The following is a 16,280-nucleotide window of genomic DNA, read 5'->3' as shown; positions in this document are numbered from 1 at the left end:
GCTATTAATGACATAGGCTGAAGGTGGCAGTACAGGCCTGAGCTTCAGCAGCTGCTGCCAAAATCAAGGCAAGGGAAAGAACACTGTCTTTCATTAATGCCTCATGTAACTGGACTGACCTTTGTCTGAAGGTATGCTGAAGGGGACACAAGATTGATTTAGCAGCTGAAGAATACACAGAACAGTCTGTGTGATAAAGAAACACATCATTTTGATACATGTGACAACCAAATAGACTTACAGTTAAATTTGCTATTAAATGCAAGCCGATTAGCAATTCACTTTGAATCCATAATTATGTTTGGTTGTTATTATCCCCTCAAAACAAACACATAATTTCACTAGTCTATTAGCATAAAGAGCCAAGTGGTCTTCAGTTAAGTGAAAAGTTAATGCTGACACAATGTTTTATTTAGAATATTAATAGATTCACGTCTATGGGCTGCTTTTGTTTAAAGGTGAGCTCTGGAGAGATCCTATGTAGAAAGTGGCAGGAGTTACAAAAACTGATAACATTGTCAAAGATATAAAAGAAAGAGCTGCAGTTATATAGTGCTTTTCATGGCCCCTGGCTATTCTAAATTGTTTTACAGCCAATAAAGCATTGTGGCCATTGTTTTATGATTATATTATGCAAACAACAGTAAATGGATCAAATTCATGGAACTCCCTGACCACCACCTCCATCACAAACACTGCAATGATTCAAGGAGAGTGAACAGGAATGGACAATAAATACTGGCCTTGCCATGTTCATTTATATTGCACAGATGAACTAAGAAATGAACCAAATTGTTCACAGGAAGATAAGAAAGCTGAGAATGTTCTCGAAGATAGAACATTACAACACAGTACAGGCTGTTTTGCCCAAGATGTTGTGCCAAACTCTTAAACTACTCTAAGATCAAACTTACCCTTCCTCCAACATAGCCTCTATTTTTTCTCATCTATGTGCCTACCTAAGAGTCTCTCAAATGTCCTTAATGTATCTGCCTCTGTCAACAACCCTAGCAAGCACCCAGCACTCTTACCTCTATCATTCCCTATGCTTTCCTTCAACCGTATTCAAATTATACCCTCTCATACTTGCCATTTCCTTCTTCAGAAAAAGTCTCCAGCTATCCGCTCAATCTATACCTCTCATCATCTTGTACACCTCTCTCAAGTGACCACTCATCCTCCTTCTCTCCAGAGAGAAAAGCCCTAGTTCACTCAACCTATCCTCATAAAGTGATAGTGACCAATTGTTCTAATATCAAGCAAGGCTAGTAAATTGGGGAGAATTTAAGAGACTGGAGAGAACGCAGACTGTGGTGAGTGTGTGGAACGGGCTGCTGGCAACTGTGGTGGAGGCAGAAATTATAGGGTCTTTTAAAGAGACTACTGTTTGGCTACCTGAAGCTTAAAACAAATAGAGGGCTATGTATAAAGCCTATGTAGTTCGAAGGTGGCCTAGTGGCATCAGCACTGGACTTCAGGCTGAGAGGTCCTGAGTTCGAATTTGGACGGCTCTCTTGTATGCTCTCTATCCGTGCCTGGGTTGAGTGTCGAGCCAGCAACTCGACCTTGTAAAAAAGAACCCGGAGAGGGACGGGCTCCGCCAGATTTCAGATGCCCAAGACACGTCGTACGATGAGCAATCACCAAAAAGATCGGTGCAAAAAGCTTGTTGTGACGGCGCCCCGATGACTCCACCAGGAGTTAAGGGTGCACGTGCGTGCACACACACACAATTCTAAGGTAGGGACATGTTTGGGCACAGCTTTGTGGGCCAAAGGGCCCGTATTATGCTGAAGGCTTTCTATGTTGCTATGCAAACACCTGAATGCCAGGCTCAAGGAGAATTTCTAATGCACTGTTATAAGACGACTGAATGAAGATGGACTCTTGACTTCATAATGTCCTTGCAATTTATTGTGTATCCGCATTGCATTTTCTCCGTATCAGTATTTTATTCTGCACTCTATTATTACAACCACAATGCACTGCTTAATGAAATGGTCTAATCAAATGGGATGCAAGACAAGTTTTCATTGTACTTCAGTCATGTGATAATGATAAATCAATTTAGCAATAATATTTAATGGCAGTTTTGTTAGCCAGTTGGGTCAGTGATGTGGCTTAGGTAACTGGTTTTGCATGGCTTACTGTTGAAAGGTTCTCACCAACAGTTCAAATTCAAGTTTATTACTGTCATTGGCATACATGCACAGGGTATAAAAGGCCAGAAAAATGAGCTTTTTGCAGCAGCAGAACAGCACATTACAAAACGAGGACAAACATAAGTTAACATAAACATAAATTAGCATAAATTATACATAACTTACATGTGCAAAAATAGACAACTTAATATAAATAATACTGATGCAAGATTTAGGAAGAGAAGACAAAACATACTTTGCTTTAGCATTACAGTCTTTCACCTAGGCTCAAGAACCTAATGGTAGTGGGGAAGAAGCTATTGTTGAACCTTGAGGTATGGGCCTTCAGGCTACTTTCGGGAAGATCACTGGGAGATTAATTTCACTGTTAAGCCACCAGAGTTCTCATTGACTATAAAAGTCTAGGCCACCATCTTGAACCATATCATAGTCATTCAGCTTGGGACTGGCATTAGGCTTGATCTTTGCAGGTGCAGTGCCCACGTTACAAGAATTACATGGAGAGCCAGAAGTCTTGGTACATATTGGCACCAATGACGTAGGTAAGACGAGGTCCTGAAGAGAGAATTTAGGGAGCTAGGTAGAAAGCTGAATAGCAGGATCTCCAGGGTAGTAATCTTTGGATTACTGCCTCTGCCACTCAACATTGAGGGTAAAATAGGATGATTTGGCAGATGAATGTGTGGTTGAAGAACTGGTGCAGGGAGCAGAGTTTCAAATCTCTGGATCATTAGTAATTCTTCAGGGGATGTGAGACCTGTACACAAGGGATGGATTACACCTGAACCCAAGGTGGGGGGTGGGGTCCAATATCCTTGCAGGCAGGTTTGCTAGAGCTGTGGGGGAAGGTTTAAACTAATTTGGCAGGGGATGGGAAACAGAGTGATAGGGCTAAGGATGGGGCAGTAGGCATACACGCAGAGGCAGTGTGTAGTGAGACTTTTAGGAAGGACAGGCAGACAATGAGGCAAAATTGAAGTTAGTGGGATGAGTTGCAGTATAACAGGTGGACAAAATCAAAAAGGGTGATGAATACAGGACTAAAGGTGTTATAGTCGAATGCATGCAGCATGTGGAATAAAGTAAATGATCTTGTAGCACACTTAGAGATTGGCAGCATGACACTGTGGGCATCACTGATTCATGGCTGAAAGAAAATTATAGTTGGGACCTTAATATCCAAGGACACACACTGTACCAAAAGGACAGGCGGACAGGCAAGAGAGGGTGGTGTGGCTCTGGTTGGTAAAATATGAAATCAAATCCTGAGATGGAGGTGACATACAATCGGAAGATGTAGAATCGTTGTGTGCAGAGTTAAGAAACTGCAAATGTAAAAAGATCCTGATGGGAGTCATATACAGAACTCTGCACAAAACCAGGATGTAGGCTACAAATTACAGCAGGAGAGAGAAAATCCATGTCAAAAGGGCAATGTTACAATAGTCATGGAAGATCTCAATATGCAGGTGGATTGGGAAAATCAGATTGGTGCTGATTTTGGATCCTAAGATAGAGAACTTGTAGAATGCCTACAAGATAGCTTTTTAGAGTAGCTTATGGTGAGCCCACTCAGGGATCAGCTGTTCTGGATTTGGTGTTGTGCAATGAATTTGGAAGATAAAATTAGATTTATCAGTATTGGAGTGGAGTAAAGTGAATTAAAGAGGCATGAGAGAGGAGATGGCCAAGGGCAGTTTGAAGGGGACACTAGCAGGGATGTGGTGGAGCAGCAATGGCTGTGAGTAATTTGGAAGGCATGGGTTAGATACATCCCAAAGAAAAAGAAGTATTCTAAAGGCAAGATAACACAATTAAGGCTGACGAGGGAAGTCAAAGCCAACACAGAAGCAAATTGAGGTCATAGAGCAGATATTAGTGGGAAGTTAGAGGATTGGGAAGTTTTAAAAAACCAACAGAAGGGAACAAAAAAGCCATAAGAGGGGATAAAATAAAATATGAAGATAAGTGGGCCAACAGCTTCAAAAAGAATACCAAAGTTTTTTTTCCAGATATATGGTGTAAAAGAGAAGCGAGAGTAGATATCGGACCACTGAAAAATGATGCTGGATAGATAGTAATGGGGGGCAAGGGAATGGCAGACAAACTGAATAAGGGTTTCACATTAGACTTCACTGTGGAAGACACAAGCAATATACCAGAAATTCAAGAGTGTCAGAGGGCTGAAGTGAATACAGGTGCTATTTCTAGGGCGAAGGTGCTTGGGAAGTCAATAAAGGTCTGAAGGTTGTTAAGTCACTTGGACCAGATGGACTACAACCCAGGGCTCTAAGAGAAGTAGTTGAAAAGATTGTGGAGGCATTAGCAATAATCTTTCGAGAATCACTAGATTTTGGCATGATTTCCGAGGCCTGCAAAATTAAAAAAGTCACTCCACTCCTCAAGAAGGGAGGGAGGCAGAAGGAAGGAAATTAGCCTGACCTCAATGGCTGGGAAGAGGTTGGAGTTGTTGTTAAGGATGAGATTTCAGGGAACTTGGAGGCAGGTGGTAATATACGGTAGGCCAAAGTCAGCATGGTTTGCTTAAAGGAAAATCTTGCCTGGTAAATCTATTGGAATTCTTTGAGGAAATAACTTGCAGGGTAGACAAAATGTGGATGTTGTGTACGGATTGATAAGGTACTGCACATGAGGCTGCTTAACAAGATAAGAGCCCATGTTATTACAGGAAAAATACTAGCCTGGATAGAGCAATTGGCTGATTGCCAGGAGGAAAAGAGTGGGAATAAAAGGAGCTGTTTCTGATTGGCTGCTGGTGACTAGTGGTATTCCACAGGGTTTGGTGTTGGACCGCTTCTTTTTATGTCATATGTCAATGATGTGGATGCTTTGTGACCAAGTTTGCAGATGTTACGAAGACAGGTTGAGTGGCAAGCAGTTTTGAGAAGGCAGGGAGGCTGCAGAAAGACAGACAGATTAGGAGAATGGGCAAAAATGTGGCAGATGGAAAACTGCGTTGGGAAGTGTATGGTCATGCATTTTATTAGGAGGAATAAAAGCATGGACTATTTACTAAATGGGAGAAAGTTCAAATATCAGAGGTGCAAAGGGACTCGTGAGTCTTCATGCATGATTCACTAAAGGTCAACTTGCTGGTTGAGTTGGTGGTGAGGAAGGCAAATGCAATATTAGTATTAATTTCATGAGAATTTGAATATAAGAAAACAAGGATATAGTCCTGAGGTTTGATAAGGTACTGTTGAGGCCTCATTTGGAGTATTGTGAGCAGGGTTCAAAATAGATCCACAAAAATGGTTCTGGGAATGAAAGCCTTGTCACTTGAGGAGTGTTTTTGATGGCTCTGGGACTGTACTCGCTGGAATCTGGAAGAATGAGGTGGATCTCATTGAAACCTATTGAATGTTGAAGGGTGTAGATAGAGAGGATGTTTCCTATAGTGGGGAGTCTAGGACCAGAGGGTGATGAATCTGTGGAGCTTGTTCCCACCGGTGGCTGTGGAGGCAAAGTCATTGGGTATATTTAGGGTGGAGATTGATAGATTCTTGAAAGACAGGCTGTGAAATGTTATGGGGAGAAGGCAGAAGAATTGGGTTGAGACAGAAATGCATCAGCCATGATCAACGGGCGGAGCAGACTAAGAGGGCCGAATGGCCTAATTCTGCTCCTATTTCTGATGGTCTTATGGTTTTACCATAGTGCCATAGAGTCATTGAGAAGTACAGCACAGAAACAGGCCTTGCAGCCGATCTAGTCCATGCCAAAGCCATTTAAACTGCCTACTTCCATCGACATGCACTGGGACTATCGCCTTCCTTATACCCACCATCTACGTACCAAATAAACTTCTCTTAAATGTTGAAATCGAGCTCGCAGTCTCCTTTTGCACTGGTAGCTCATTTCGCTCTCTTATGACTCTCTGAGTGAAGATGTTTCCCCTAATGTTCCCTTTAAAGCTCTCACCCTTAACCAATGAACTCCGGCTGTAATCCCACCCAAGCTCAGTAGAAAAGTTCTGCTTGCATTTATCCTTTCTATACCCCTCATAATTTTGTATACTTCTATCAAATCTCCTCTCAATCTTCTACTTTCTAAGGCATACAAAACTAACCTAATCAATCTTTCCTTATTACTCAGACCCTCCAGATCAGGCAACATCCTTGTAAATTTTCTCTGTACACACCCCTACAATTTGCCTACCGACAAAACTGATTGACAGATGATGCAAGAAAATGGAGAAGAAGGATGCTTATGTGAGAATGCTGTTCTTGGACTACAGTTCAGCATTCAACACCGTAATTCCCTCCAGGCTTGACAAGAAGTTCAGAGACCTCAGCCTTCACCCTTCCTTGTGTTGCTGGATCCTGGACTTCCTGTCAGATTGCCAGTGGGTGGTAAGAGTGGAGTCCCTCACCTCTGCCCCTTTGACCCTAAGCATAGGTGCCCCTCAGGGTTGTGTCCTAAGCCCCCTCCTTTACTTTCTGTATATCCTTGACTGTGTTGTCACTCACAGTTCCAATCTGCTAATTAAATTTGCTGATGACTCTACAATGATTGGCCTCATCTCAAATAATAATGAGGCAGCCTGCAGAGAAGAAGTCATCACCCTGACATAGTGGAGTCAAGAAAACAACCTCTCCTTCAATGTTGCAAAAACAAAGGAGCTGGTTGTGGATTACAGGAGGAATGGAGACAGTCTAGCCCCTATTGACATCAATGGATTTGGGGTTGAGAGGGTGAACAGCTTTAAGTTCCTTGGCATAAACACCATCAAGGATCTCACGTGGTCTGTACATATCGGCTGTGTGGTGAAAAAGGTACAACAACGCTTTTTTCACCTCAGATGGTTGAAGAAGTTTGGTGTGGACCCTTGTATTCCAAGAACTTTCTACAAGGGCACAATTGAGAGCATCCTGACTAGCTGCATCACTGCCTGATATGGGAACTGTACTTCCCTCAATTGCAGGACTCTGCAGAGAGTAGTGTGGACAGCCCAGCACATCTGTAGATGTGAACTTCCCACCATTCAGGACATTTACATGGCCAGGTGTGTAAAAAGGTCCTGAAGGATCACTGGGGACCGAGTGTCCCCAACTACAAACTGTTCCAGCTGCTACCATCTGGGAAATGGTACCGCAGCATAAAAGCCAGGACCAACAGGCTCCGGGACAGCTTCTTCCACCAGGCCACCAGACTGATTAATTCATGCTGACATAACTGTATTTCTATATTATATTGACTGTTCAATTGACAATACTATTTATTATAAATTACTATAAATTGCACATTGCACATACAGACAGAGACGTAAAGATTTTTACTCCTCATGTATATGAAGGATGTCAGTAATAAAGTCAATTCCATTCAATTCAACTCAACCTTGAGGACATCTTTTCTGCAGGTGCGTGACCAAAACCACACACAATATTCCAGATTAGGTCTCACCAATGTGTTAATACAATTTCAATATAACATCCCATTTATTGCACTCAGTACATTGATTTATGAAGGCCAATGTGCTAAAAGCTTTCTTTATGACCTTATCTACCTATGATGCCACTTTCAACAAATTATGAACCTCTATTCCCAGATCCCTTTGTTCTAACACACTTTTCAGTGTCCTGTTGTTCACTGTGTAAGACCTACCCTGGTTGTGTGCTAAGTGTAAAATGTCACACATATCTGCATTTAATTCCATCTGCCATTTTTCAGCCCATTTTCCCAGCTGATGCAGATCTCTCTGCAAGCCATGGTTGCTTCCTCGCTGTCACTACACCCCTCCAATTTTGGTGTCATCTGAAAATTTACTGATCCAGTTAACCACATTATCATCCAGATCGTTGATACAGATGTCAAACAACAAAGGACCTGGCATTGATCCCTATGGCACACCACTAGTCACAGGCCTCCAGTCAGGGAGCCAACATCCACTACTACTGTCTGGCTTCTCCCCGCTCCTATTTTGATATGTGTCTAATATGTCTTGTTTTGATATCATAAACAAAGAGAGCAGCTATTTTACCATTTAGCAGTGGACGTTCTGTCTACTGAAACAACCCTATTGAAATCATTAACCTTCTGACTCCCTGGTAAGGGTGCTGCTGCTTAAGCAAGACCCAGGTCAAAGATCAACAATGAACACATTGAGATTAATTCAATTCCTCAAAATAACTCATTTGCACATTCTTTGACCCTATGAATTCATCAGCACGCTGTCATACAGAATAATCAACCAACAAAACAAAGAATAACTCCAAAATAACTGAAATCATCCATGAAGATTTGATTTTTTAAGTATTAGTGCTTTATCATCATATTTAATGGTCTCACTTCCTCTATTTTTCTTTGACAAATGACTTTGTTGGTTCATTTTACATTGTTATATCTGACAATTAAAGTTTCAGAATCTACTCATTTTGCCTTGCTTAAACAATCCCCTTGAAAAATATGTGCTGTAGTTCTTTTAGAAAGTCTGTTCTATTGCTATGATCTCTTTCAAATGACATATCTGTGATTTTGCCTTCTGCTTCAGGCTAAGTTGTGGAAATGGCCCAGTTTTTATCCGATGGATTTCTAAGCAGCTAAAGTAATAACTGCACATGGAGTAGGTGAAAGACAAACACATGCTTTGAAATCATTATTTGCATCTTTGTTTTCACCTATGGTCATTTTGCAATGATTGGCTAAAGTCTAAGTGGTTGTATTTATAGAAGGTATGGCCAATTCTGTCAAATATAGTCATCTGGATAGATATAACTCTCACTATGATACCATCAATTCTGACAAAAGATTTCACTGCTAACTGCCAAACCTATTGAGAATATTCAACATTTCCTATCATTATTTCACATTTCCATAAGACCATAGGAGCAGAATTAGGTAATTTGGCCCATCAAGTCTATTCCACAATTCCATCATGGCTGATTTATTATCCCTCTCAATCCCATCCTCCTACTTCTCCCCGTAACCTTTGACTCACCCCCTCAGTCATCAAGAACCTATCAACCTCTGCTTTAAATATGTCCAATATTACTTGACTTCCCTATCTGTCCGTGGTAATGAATTCCATAGATTCACCACGCTCTGACTAAAGAACTTGCTTCTCAGCTCTGATATAAAGGTTTGTCCTTGTATTCTGAGGTTGTGGTCTCAGTTCTCAGACTCACTGTGTCCACTCAGTGAACACTCACTGTGTTCTCTCCGTGTCCACTCTATCTAGGCTTTTCAACATTTGATAGGTTTCATTTGCAATACTTTCTTTGCTTTTAGAATAATCATGGAGTAATTTTTTCTTCCTAATCAAGCTATTTGTGTATAAATTTATTTATTTATTTGTTAACCTACTTAACCCATTCATGTTTGGAATGTGGGAAGAAACCCAAACACTGGAAGGAAACTAGTTGCGGGAAGAACGTACAAACTCTTTAAAAGCAGCGGTGAGAATTGAACCCTGGTCACCGGCACTATGATATTGTTACATTAACTGCTACACTATTGCCAATGGGGGCTTTGTTGTTTCTTGACTGACATTTTACTGTTGAGTGACCCACACCTGTTGGGATGGGTAAAGCTATTACCCGGAGCAGACAATAAGCCTTTAAAGATTAGATCAAATAATAGTTAGAGCTCCTGCCAATGATGTTATCATTCCTGTCTTTTTATTGGGCTTCAGCAGTTCTTGTTTTTACTCATCAGACATCTTCGGAAGTAGATGGGAGGGAGGGAGAGGGAGCGGGAGAGTGAGAGGGAGCGGGAGAGTGAGAGGGAGGGAGAGAGAGAGAGAGAGAGAGAGAGAGAGAGAGAGAGAGAGAGAGAGAGAGAGAGAGAGAGAGAGAGAGAGAGAGAGAGAGAGAGGGAGAGGGAGAGAGAGAGAGAGAGGGAGAGAGAGAGAGAGAGAGAGAGAGAGAGAGGGAGAGAGGGAGAGAGAGAGAGAGAGAGGGAGAGAGAGAGGGAGAGAGGGAGAGAGAGAGAGAGAGAGAGAGTGTTTTCAGTAGCTTCTCAGCTGCTGTCACTGAGTGCTGGAGGCAGCTTTGAAAGTTGCAGATTTTGTGGCTTAAGTGCATCTATAATTAATGCTTAAAGTGCCGCAAATGATTCTGGTTCCTTGAGGTTGGTGCAATCTGTCTTTCCTGATAATGCCCTTTCCGGGTGCTTCTGAAGCTTTACCAAAACCTTCAGCACTGCTGGATTTACCTCTCTTGTACTTCTGAGCTGGTACTCAGCTGAAATCATTGAAATCAGACTTGGCCACAAAGATTACCAGTCACTAAATCACAGGGCAGAGCTCAGCCACTCCCCACTGGATTTATTGTATGTTGGAGATGAAATAACATCTCAGCCTTCCTTCCTGTCAATCCATAAAGCCAACAAATCTGTCTTATTGCTTTTTGTTCTGTGACAGTTCAGTAAAGTGGTAACACAGTGACAATGAAAATACAGCATTAGGTCTCCAAACATTTGAACTGTACCATTATGTATTTAAAATACTTCACGGAAATTTGTGATAGCAGTTTTACAATTTAGATCATCAGCTGTGGCAATTGCTTGCGATGAAGTTTCAGAGCATTTCTTATCTCCCAGTAGCCAGGTTGATCTAAATAATTTTATTTGTCTAGTACTTTGCCTCCTTTTCTCTGCAGTTGCTGACATAAACTGAATCTTTTACAGGAAAATACACTGAAAGAATGCCTTTAGTTTTAAGAATAATAAACAAATATAATTGCTTTCACGTATAGCAATTAGCTTCTTAGCCTTTCTTTCAAAAAGACATGTTGGATTAATAATTCACAAGATCAGAATTCTGGTACAATTCTTTCAAATTGTATTTTCAGGTGTCCCTGACACACAACAGAGCTAAATAAAAAGCATAATGTGAAAGTGAAGATGCTGTCCTTGAGCTTCTTGTCAGCATTATAAGACAGCATTGCTGAAATAGTGGTGGCAAGGCCAACCACAGCTGGAGACGTTTCTCTTTGAATTATTCTGACAATAGGTTTCTCCTTGGAAAGCATTTCTAGCTCGGTAGTATATTGTCCTTTAAGATTTCTGACTGGTTGTCAAGTTTATGACAGCGTACCGATGAATACCAAGATGCAGCTATGGGTTTCCAAGCAGTGGTTTTGTTCACAGGGAGAGCCACGTACTTCTGGCTACCCAGAAACTTTGCTGATGACCTGTGGAAACTCTTCACTGGTTGTAATACAACAGGGGAAGTAGATGTGGTCACTCTCCTGTCACCAAACTGCATTCTGCAGGATGTAGAGGAATTCTGTTCCCTTTGTCATGACACTTGTCCGTATTACATATCGTGAATATATGACTGGAAGCTACAAATATTGTCTATCCATGGATCTTACTTAGACACATGAAAATACATTCAGTGGCCACTTCATTTGGCACACCTGTACATCTTGTTAATGTGAATATCTCATCAGCCAATCATCTGGTGGCAACTCAATGCATAAAAGCATGTAGACATGGTCAAGAGGTTCAGTTGTCGTTTGGACCAATCACCAGAATGGGGAAGAAATGGGATCTAAGTCACTTTGACCGTGGGATGATTGTTGGTGTCCGACAGGGTAGTATGAGTACCTCAGAAAACCTGAAAATGCTGATCTCCTCACACACAACAGTCTCTACAGAGAATGGTGCGAGAGATGAAAGATATCCAGTGAGTAGCATTTGTGTGGACAAAAATGCCTGATTAATGAAAGAGGTCAGAGGAGAAGGACCAGACTAATTCAAGGTGACTGGAAATGGACAGTCAGTCAAATAACCACCAATTACAACAGTGATGTTCAGAACAGCATCTGTGAACACACAACATGTCAAACCTTGAAGTGGATGAAGTATAGCAGCAGAAGACCACACTAGATTCCACTTCTGTGACCACTTCATTAGGTCCACTCCTGTACCTGCTCCTAACTCTATTGAAATAGTGGCCATGAATTCTTTCTGATGGTGTCTAATACAATTTAATAAAGAGGTTCAACACCAACTTATTTCTTGGTAGCACTGTTACATACAGAAGAATATCTGCATTGTAAAAAGACAAAATGACCCGGAGAGAGCTCAATATGTCACTGGAGAGAGAGTCTGAAGATAACTCAGGAGTGACAAATAAACACGCTAAATGGGCTTCTCTTCCTCCACCATCAACGCTGCCCTCAACCGAATCTCTTCCATTTCACGCATGTCTGCTCATACCCCATCCTCTTGCCACCCTACCAGGGATAGGGTTCCTCTTGTCCTCACCTACCACCGCACCAGCCTCCAAGTCCAGCACATAATCTTCTGAAACCTCCATTACCTCCAACATCACCAAGCACATCTTTTCCTCCTCTGCACTTTCTGCTTTCCGCAGGGATCACTCCCTAAGCGACTCCCTTGTCCATTCATTCCGCCCTACTGATCTCCCTTCTGGCACTTACGACAGTGCTACACTTGCCGCTACACCTGTTCTCTCACTACCATTCAGAGCCCCAAACAGTCCTTCCAGGTGAGGCAACACTTCATACTGTGTTCGGTGCTCTCGGTGTGGCCTCCTGCATATTGGTGAGACCTGACACAGATTGGGAGACCACTTTGCTGAGTATCGACACTCTGACCACCAGAAAAAGTGGGATCTCTCAGCGGTCACCCATTTTCATTCCACTTCCCATTCCCATTCCAGTATGTACATCTAAGGCCTCCTCCACTGTCGTAATGAGACCACACTCAGGTTGGAGGAACACCACCTTGTTTGAGTAGCCTCCAACCTGATGGTATGAACGTCGATTTCTCAAACTTCTGGTAATGCTTCCCACCCCTTCCCCCTCCTTCACTATTTCCCATCCCCTCTTCCCTCCCTCACCATATCTCCTTGCTCATCCATCGCCTCCCTCTGGTGCTCCTTTTTTTTCTTCCATGGCCTTCTGTCTCTTTCACCAATCAACCTCCCAGCTCTTTACTTCATCCCTCCCCCTCTGTTTCACCTATTATCTGGTGTTTCTCTCTCCCTTCTCCCCACCTTTTAAATCTACTCCTCAGGGTTTCGACCCGAAACATCGACTGTACTTCTTCAGAATCAGAATCAGGTTTATTATCACCGACATGTGACGTGAAATCTGTTAACTTAGCAGCAGCAGTTCAATGCAATACATAATCTAGCAGAGAGAGAGAAAAAATAATAAATAAAATAAAACATAATAATAAATAAACAAGTAAATCAATTACGTATATTGAATAGATTATTAAAAAAATGTGCAAAAACAGAAACACTGCATATTTAAAAAAGTGAGGCAGTGTCCAAAACTTCAAAGACCATTTAGGAATCAGATGGCAGAGGGGAAGAAGCTGTTCCTGAATTTTCCATAGATGCTGCCTGATCTGCTCGGATCCTCCAGCATTTTGTGTGTGTTACTCGGATTTCCAGCATCTGCAGATTTTCTCTTGTTTGACGCTCAATGAATGTTGTTACAATTTTTCAGTTTACTCAGAATCTAAAGTACTACCAAGTGCAATTTACTGCAATCAAACAATAAATGTATGATGCATCTTTTTTTCTCTTCATAATAGAACATGAAAGCAAAATTAGGAAAAAAAAGAAAACAACATACCAACAGCTTCAGAGAGACCGTAGACCTTCTGACTGTAGGCATCTGTTTTGTCCCATATGTAAGTGTAGGCCAGGTTTGGTGATGAATGGAACCATTTCTGGAAGAGATGCCCTTCCACGGCCACCATCAAGTGAACCTTAATCAGATTGATTGGCACAATTGATTGAGTCATTGTGACCTTCAGAAGGGATTTATAGCCAGCGGTGCGTGAGCTCAGGTAGCACAACTTCATGCTGGAGCCAGGGATTTCAACAGCTTCATGGAGGACCTGAAGACATTGCACAAATAATACTTGTATGTTAAAGCCATTATTGCAGTCTAATTTGTGAAGTTGTGAAATTCTTCTAATAACTCACTGTCATCATCTATCATTTTATGCCGTACAATCAGTATTCTACTCTCAGTAATTACTATAAATTGGCTTGGCCCATTACAAACAGCATCAAAAATCATTTATGTGCTTGTTACATGTTAGTTAAACAGAATATTCTAATCTGTTTGAAAGAAAAAGTGTCCTTTCATTTGATTTTGCAACAGACAAACATCTTCCTAAAGACTGAACTAATGAGGTAACCTTTTTGCAAATCTCTTTCTTTGCAAGCATGAATGCCATGAATTTTAAATAAATAGTATGGGGACTGGAGGTTTTAATGTGTAATTTATGAGACATAAATAAGGAAACATAATGATTACTGACAGAGCCACACACAGTTAAATGGGATCAAGGCCTTCAATTCTGGAAAGTATTCCAACAAGCAATTAGATAGTGGAAAGTGTGTGATTCAAGCCCATCTACATGGCTGTTTACTTTTATGGAAAAAATAACTCTGGAGAGCCAAAATTCAAAAGCAAAAAAAAAGTAGATTCCTCATGCACAAATACTTTTTTTAAAAATGGAAACATCTTCATTTTACTGAAACTGCATTAATTCTTTAGACCTCTTTTTTCAAATAGTGGCAAAGCTATTTGCAAGCAGACTGGAGTTGATTGGGTAATCTGCCCATCAATCGGACCAATTGACTGGACTGCATGGTTAGGGTTTGTGAGCTGAGGGCATGCGATGTTGCCGCTGAAGAATGGTGACACTTGCGGGCTTCCCTCAGCACAATCCTTGCTGATTTGAGTTGATGCAATCACTGCATTTCACTCTATGTTCCAATGTACACGTGACAAATAAAGCTAATCTTTAATCTTTGCTCAAGGGACTGGGACTGAGATTTCTTTTTTCTCTCTGGAAAGAGTGTCCAGCTTTTGTTGGAAAAGTTGCTGAATTTTTTGTTATGAGTTCCGTTTCTTCCACTCCACACGCACTTTCCCCTTTCTGACTAAATTGATGTTGTTTGCTGTCACTTCCATTGAAATGTTGCCAGCAAGCAAACAGATCCAAAAGGTTACCAAACTGCAGGTGGCTGCACCAGAGGATCAAGAATTCTGCTAATTCTTAACCCAAGCAAGATAATTTGGGTAATAAATTAGCAAGGTTGTGAGAAAGCTTACGGAGAACCTTAAGAAGGGGGCTAGCAAATAGATTTCATCTCTGGACACAGGAGACATCTGGTATGTCCTGGACTAGAACAGGAAGGCCAACTCCATTCACAGCCCACCCTCAACATTCACCACTGATGAAGTGCTGCATCAAATTGTATGGCCATGCACTGAATTTTCTTTCCTCTTTTCTGTAACTAATTTATTACTTTCTCACATACTTTACCATGCACCTACCTGAGTCTCTGGGATAATGGGGTTCTGCCCAGGAGAGGAGCTAAAGAAAGTTGAGAGTGGAGAAGAAACAAGGATTGGTTCCGGTCGCACAAATCCACTCAAGTCACAGCTTGGAATGGTGTTTTCCTCTGTCTTCATAACCAGTGTGTTCATAGCATAGAAAGTGTTCCAAGGAAGCCAGACTGTGCGTTCCTGGCTGAGAAATGGAGCACGCTCGAAGTGCAATGTGAGAGATGCACCACCATTTGCAATTAAATCAAACCTATGGATACAAAGCAGGCACAATTTTAGCAAAAGCCATCTGAAAGAACCGCAGCATTGGTTCTATGACATAAACTCCTCCCTTTGGCTAAGGCACATTAGCTCTTGACAACATGGTAGAGTTTCCTACAAAATAAATGAGAACAATAAGCTGTTTAACCTTATTCCCAATGGTCCATGAAACCATAAGAAATAGGAGCTGAAATTAGCTATTTGGCCCATCAGGTCTGTTCCTCATAGCTGATTTATTATCTATCTCAACCTATTTCTCCTGCCTTATCTCCAAAACCTTTGAGGCCCCTTTTAATAAAAAAAAACCTCTGCTTTAAATATTCCCAGTGACTTGGCCTCCATAGCCATCTGTGACAATGAATTCCACAGATTCACCAAAACTGGCTAAAGAAATTCCTCCTCATCTCTATTCTGAAGTGACATCCTTGTATTCGGAACCTGTGCCCTATAGTCCTAGACTACCCACACCCCCCACTATTGGAAATATCCTCTCCGCGCTTGGCTGCTTTAGGTATGGAAAGCCCAGACTGAACACTGTAAAGCAGGC

General features: G+C 41.5%; 1 protein-coding gene across 1 annotated transcript in view; it reads right to left on the bottom strand.

Moving 5' to 3' along the window:
- The window catches only part of LOC132405597 (teneurin-2-like), a 1,448,984-nt gene that overhangs the window by 66,682 nt on the left and 1,366,022 nt on the right, over window positions 1-16,280 (bottom strand). Inside the window, exons 18-19 of the mRNA XM_059990528.1 lie at window positions 15,461-15,722; window positions 13,739-14,006 (exon numbers count right to left, since the gene is read on the bottom strand). Of these exons, the coding sequence (XP_059846511.1) occupies window positions 13,739-14,006; window positions 15,461-15,722 (530 nt within the window). The remainder of the gene's footprint in view (window positions 1-13,738; window positions 14,007-15,460; window positions 15,723-16,280) is intronic.

Source organism: Hypanus sabinus, chromosome 15 (genome assembly GCF_030144855.1).
Source record: "Hypanus sabinus isolate sHypSab1 chromosome 15, sHypSab1.hap1, whole genome shotgun sequence".
Taxonomy (NCBI): Eukaryota; Metazoa; Chordata; class Chondrichthyes; order Myliobatiformes; family Dasyatidae; genus Hypanus; species Hypanus sabinus.
The sequence above is the reverse complement of the archived record's forward strand: the minus strand, read 5'-3'. Positions and strand labels throughout refer to the sequence as shown.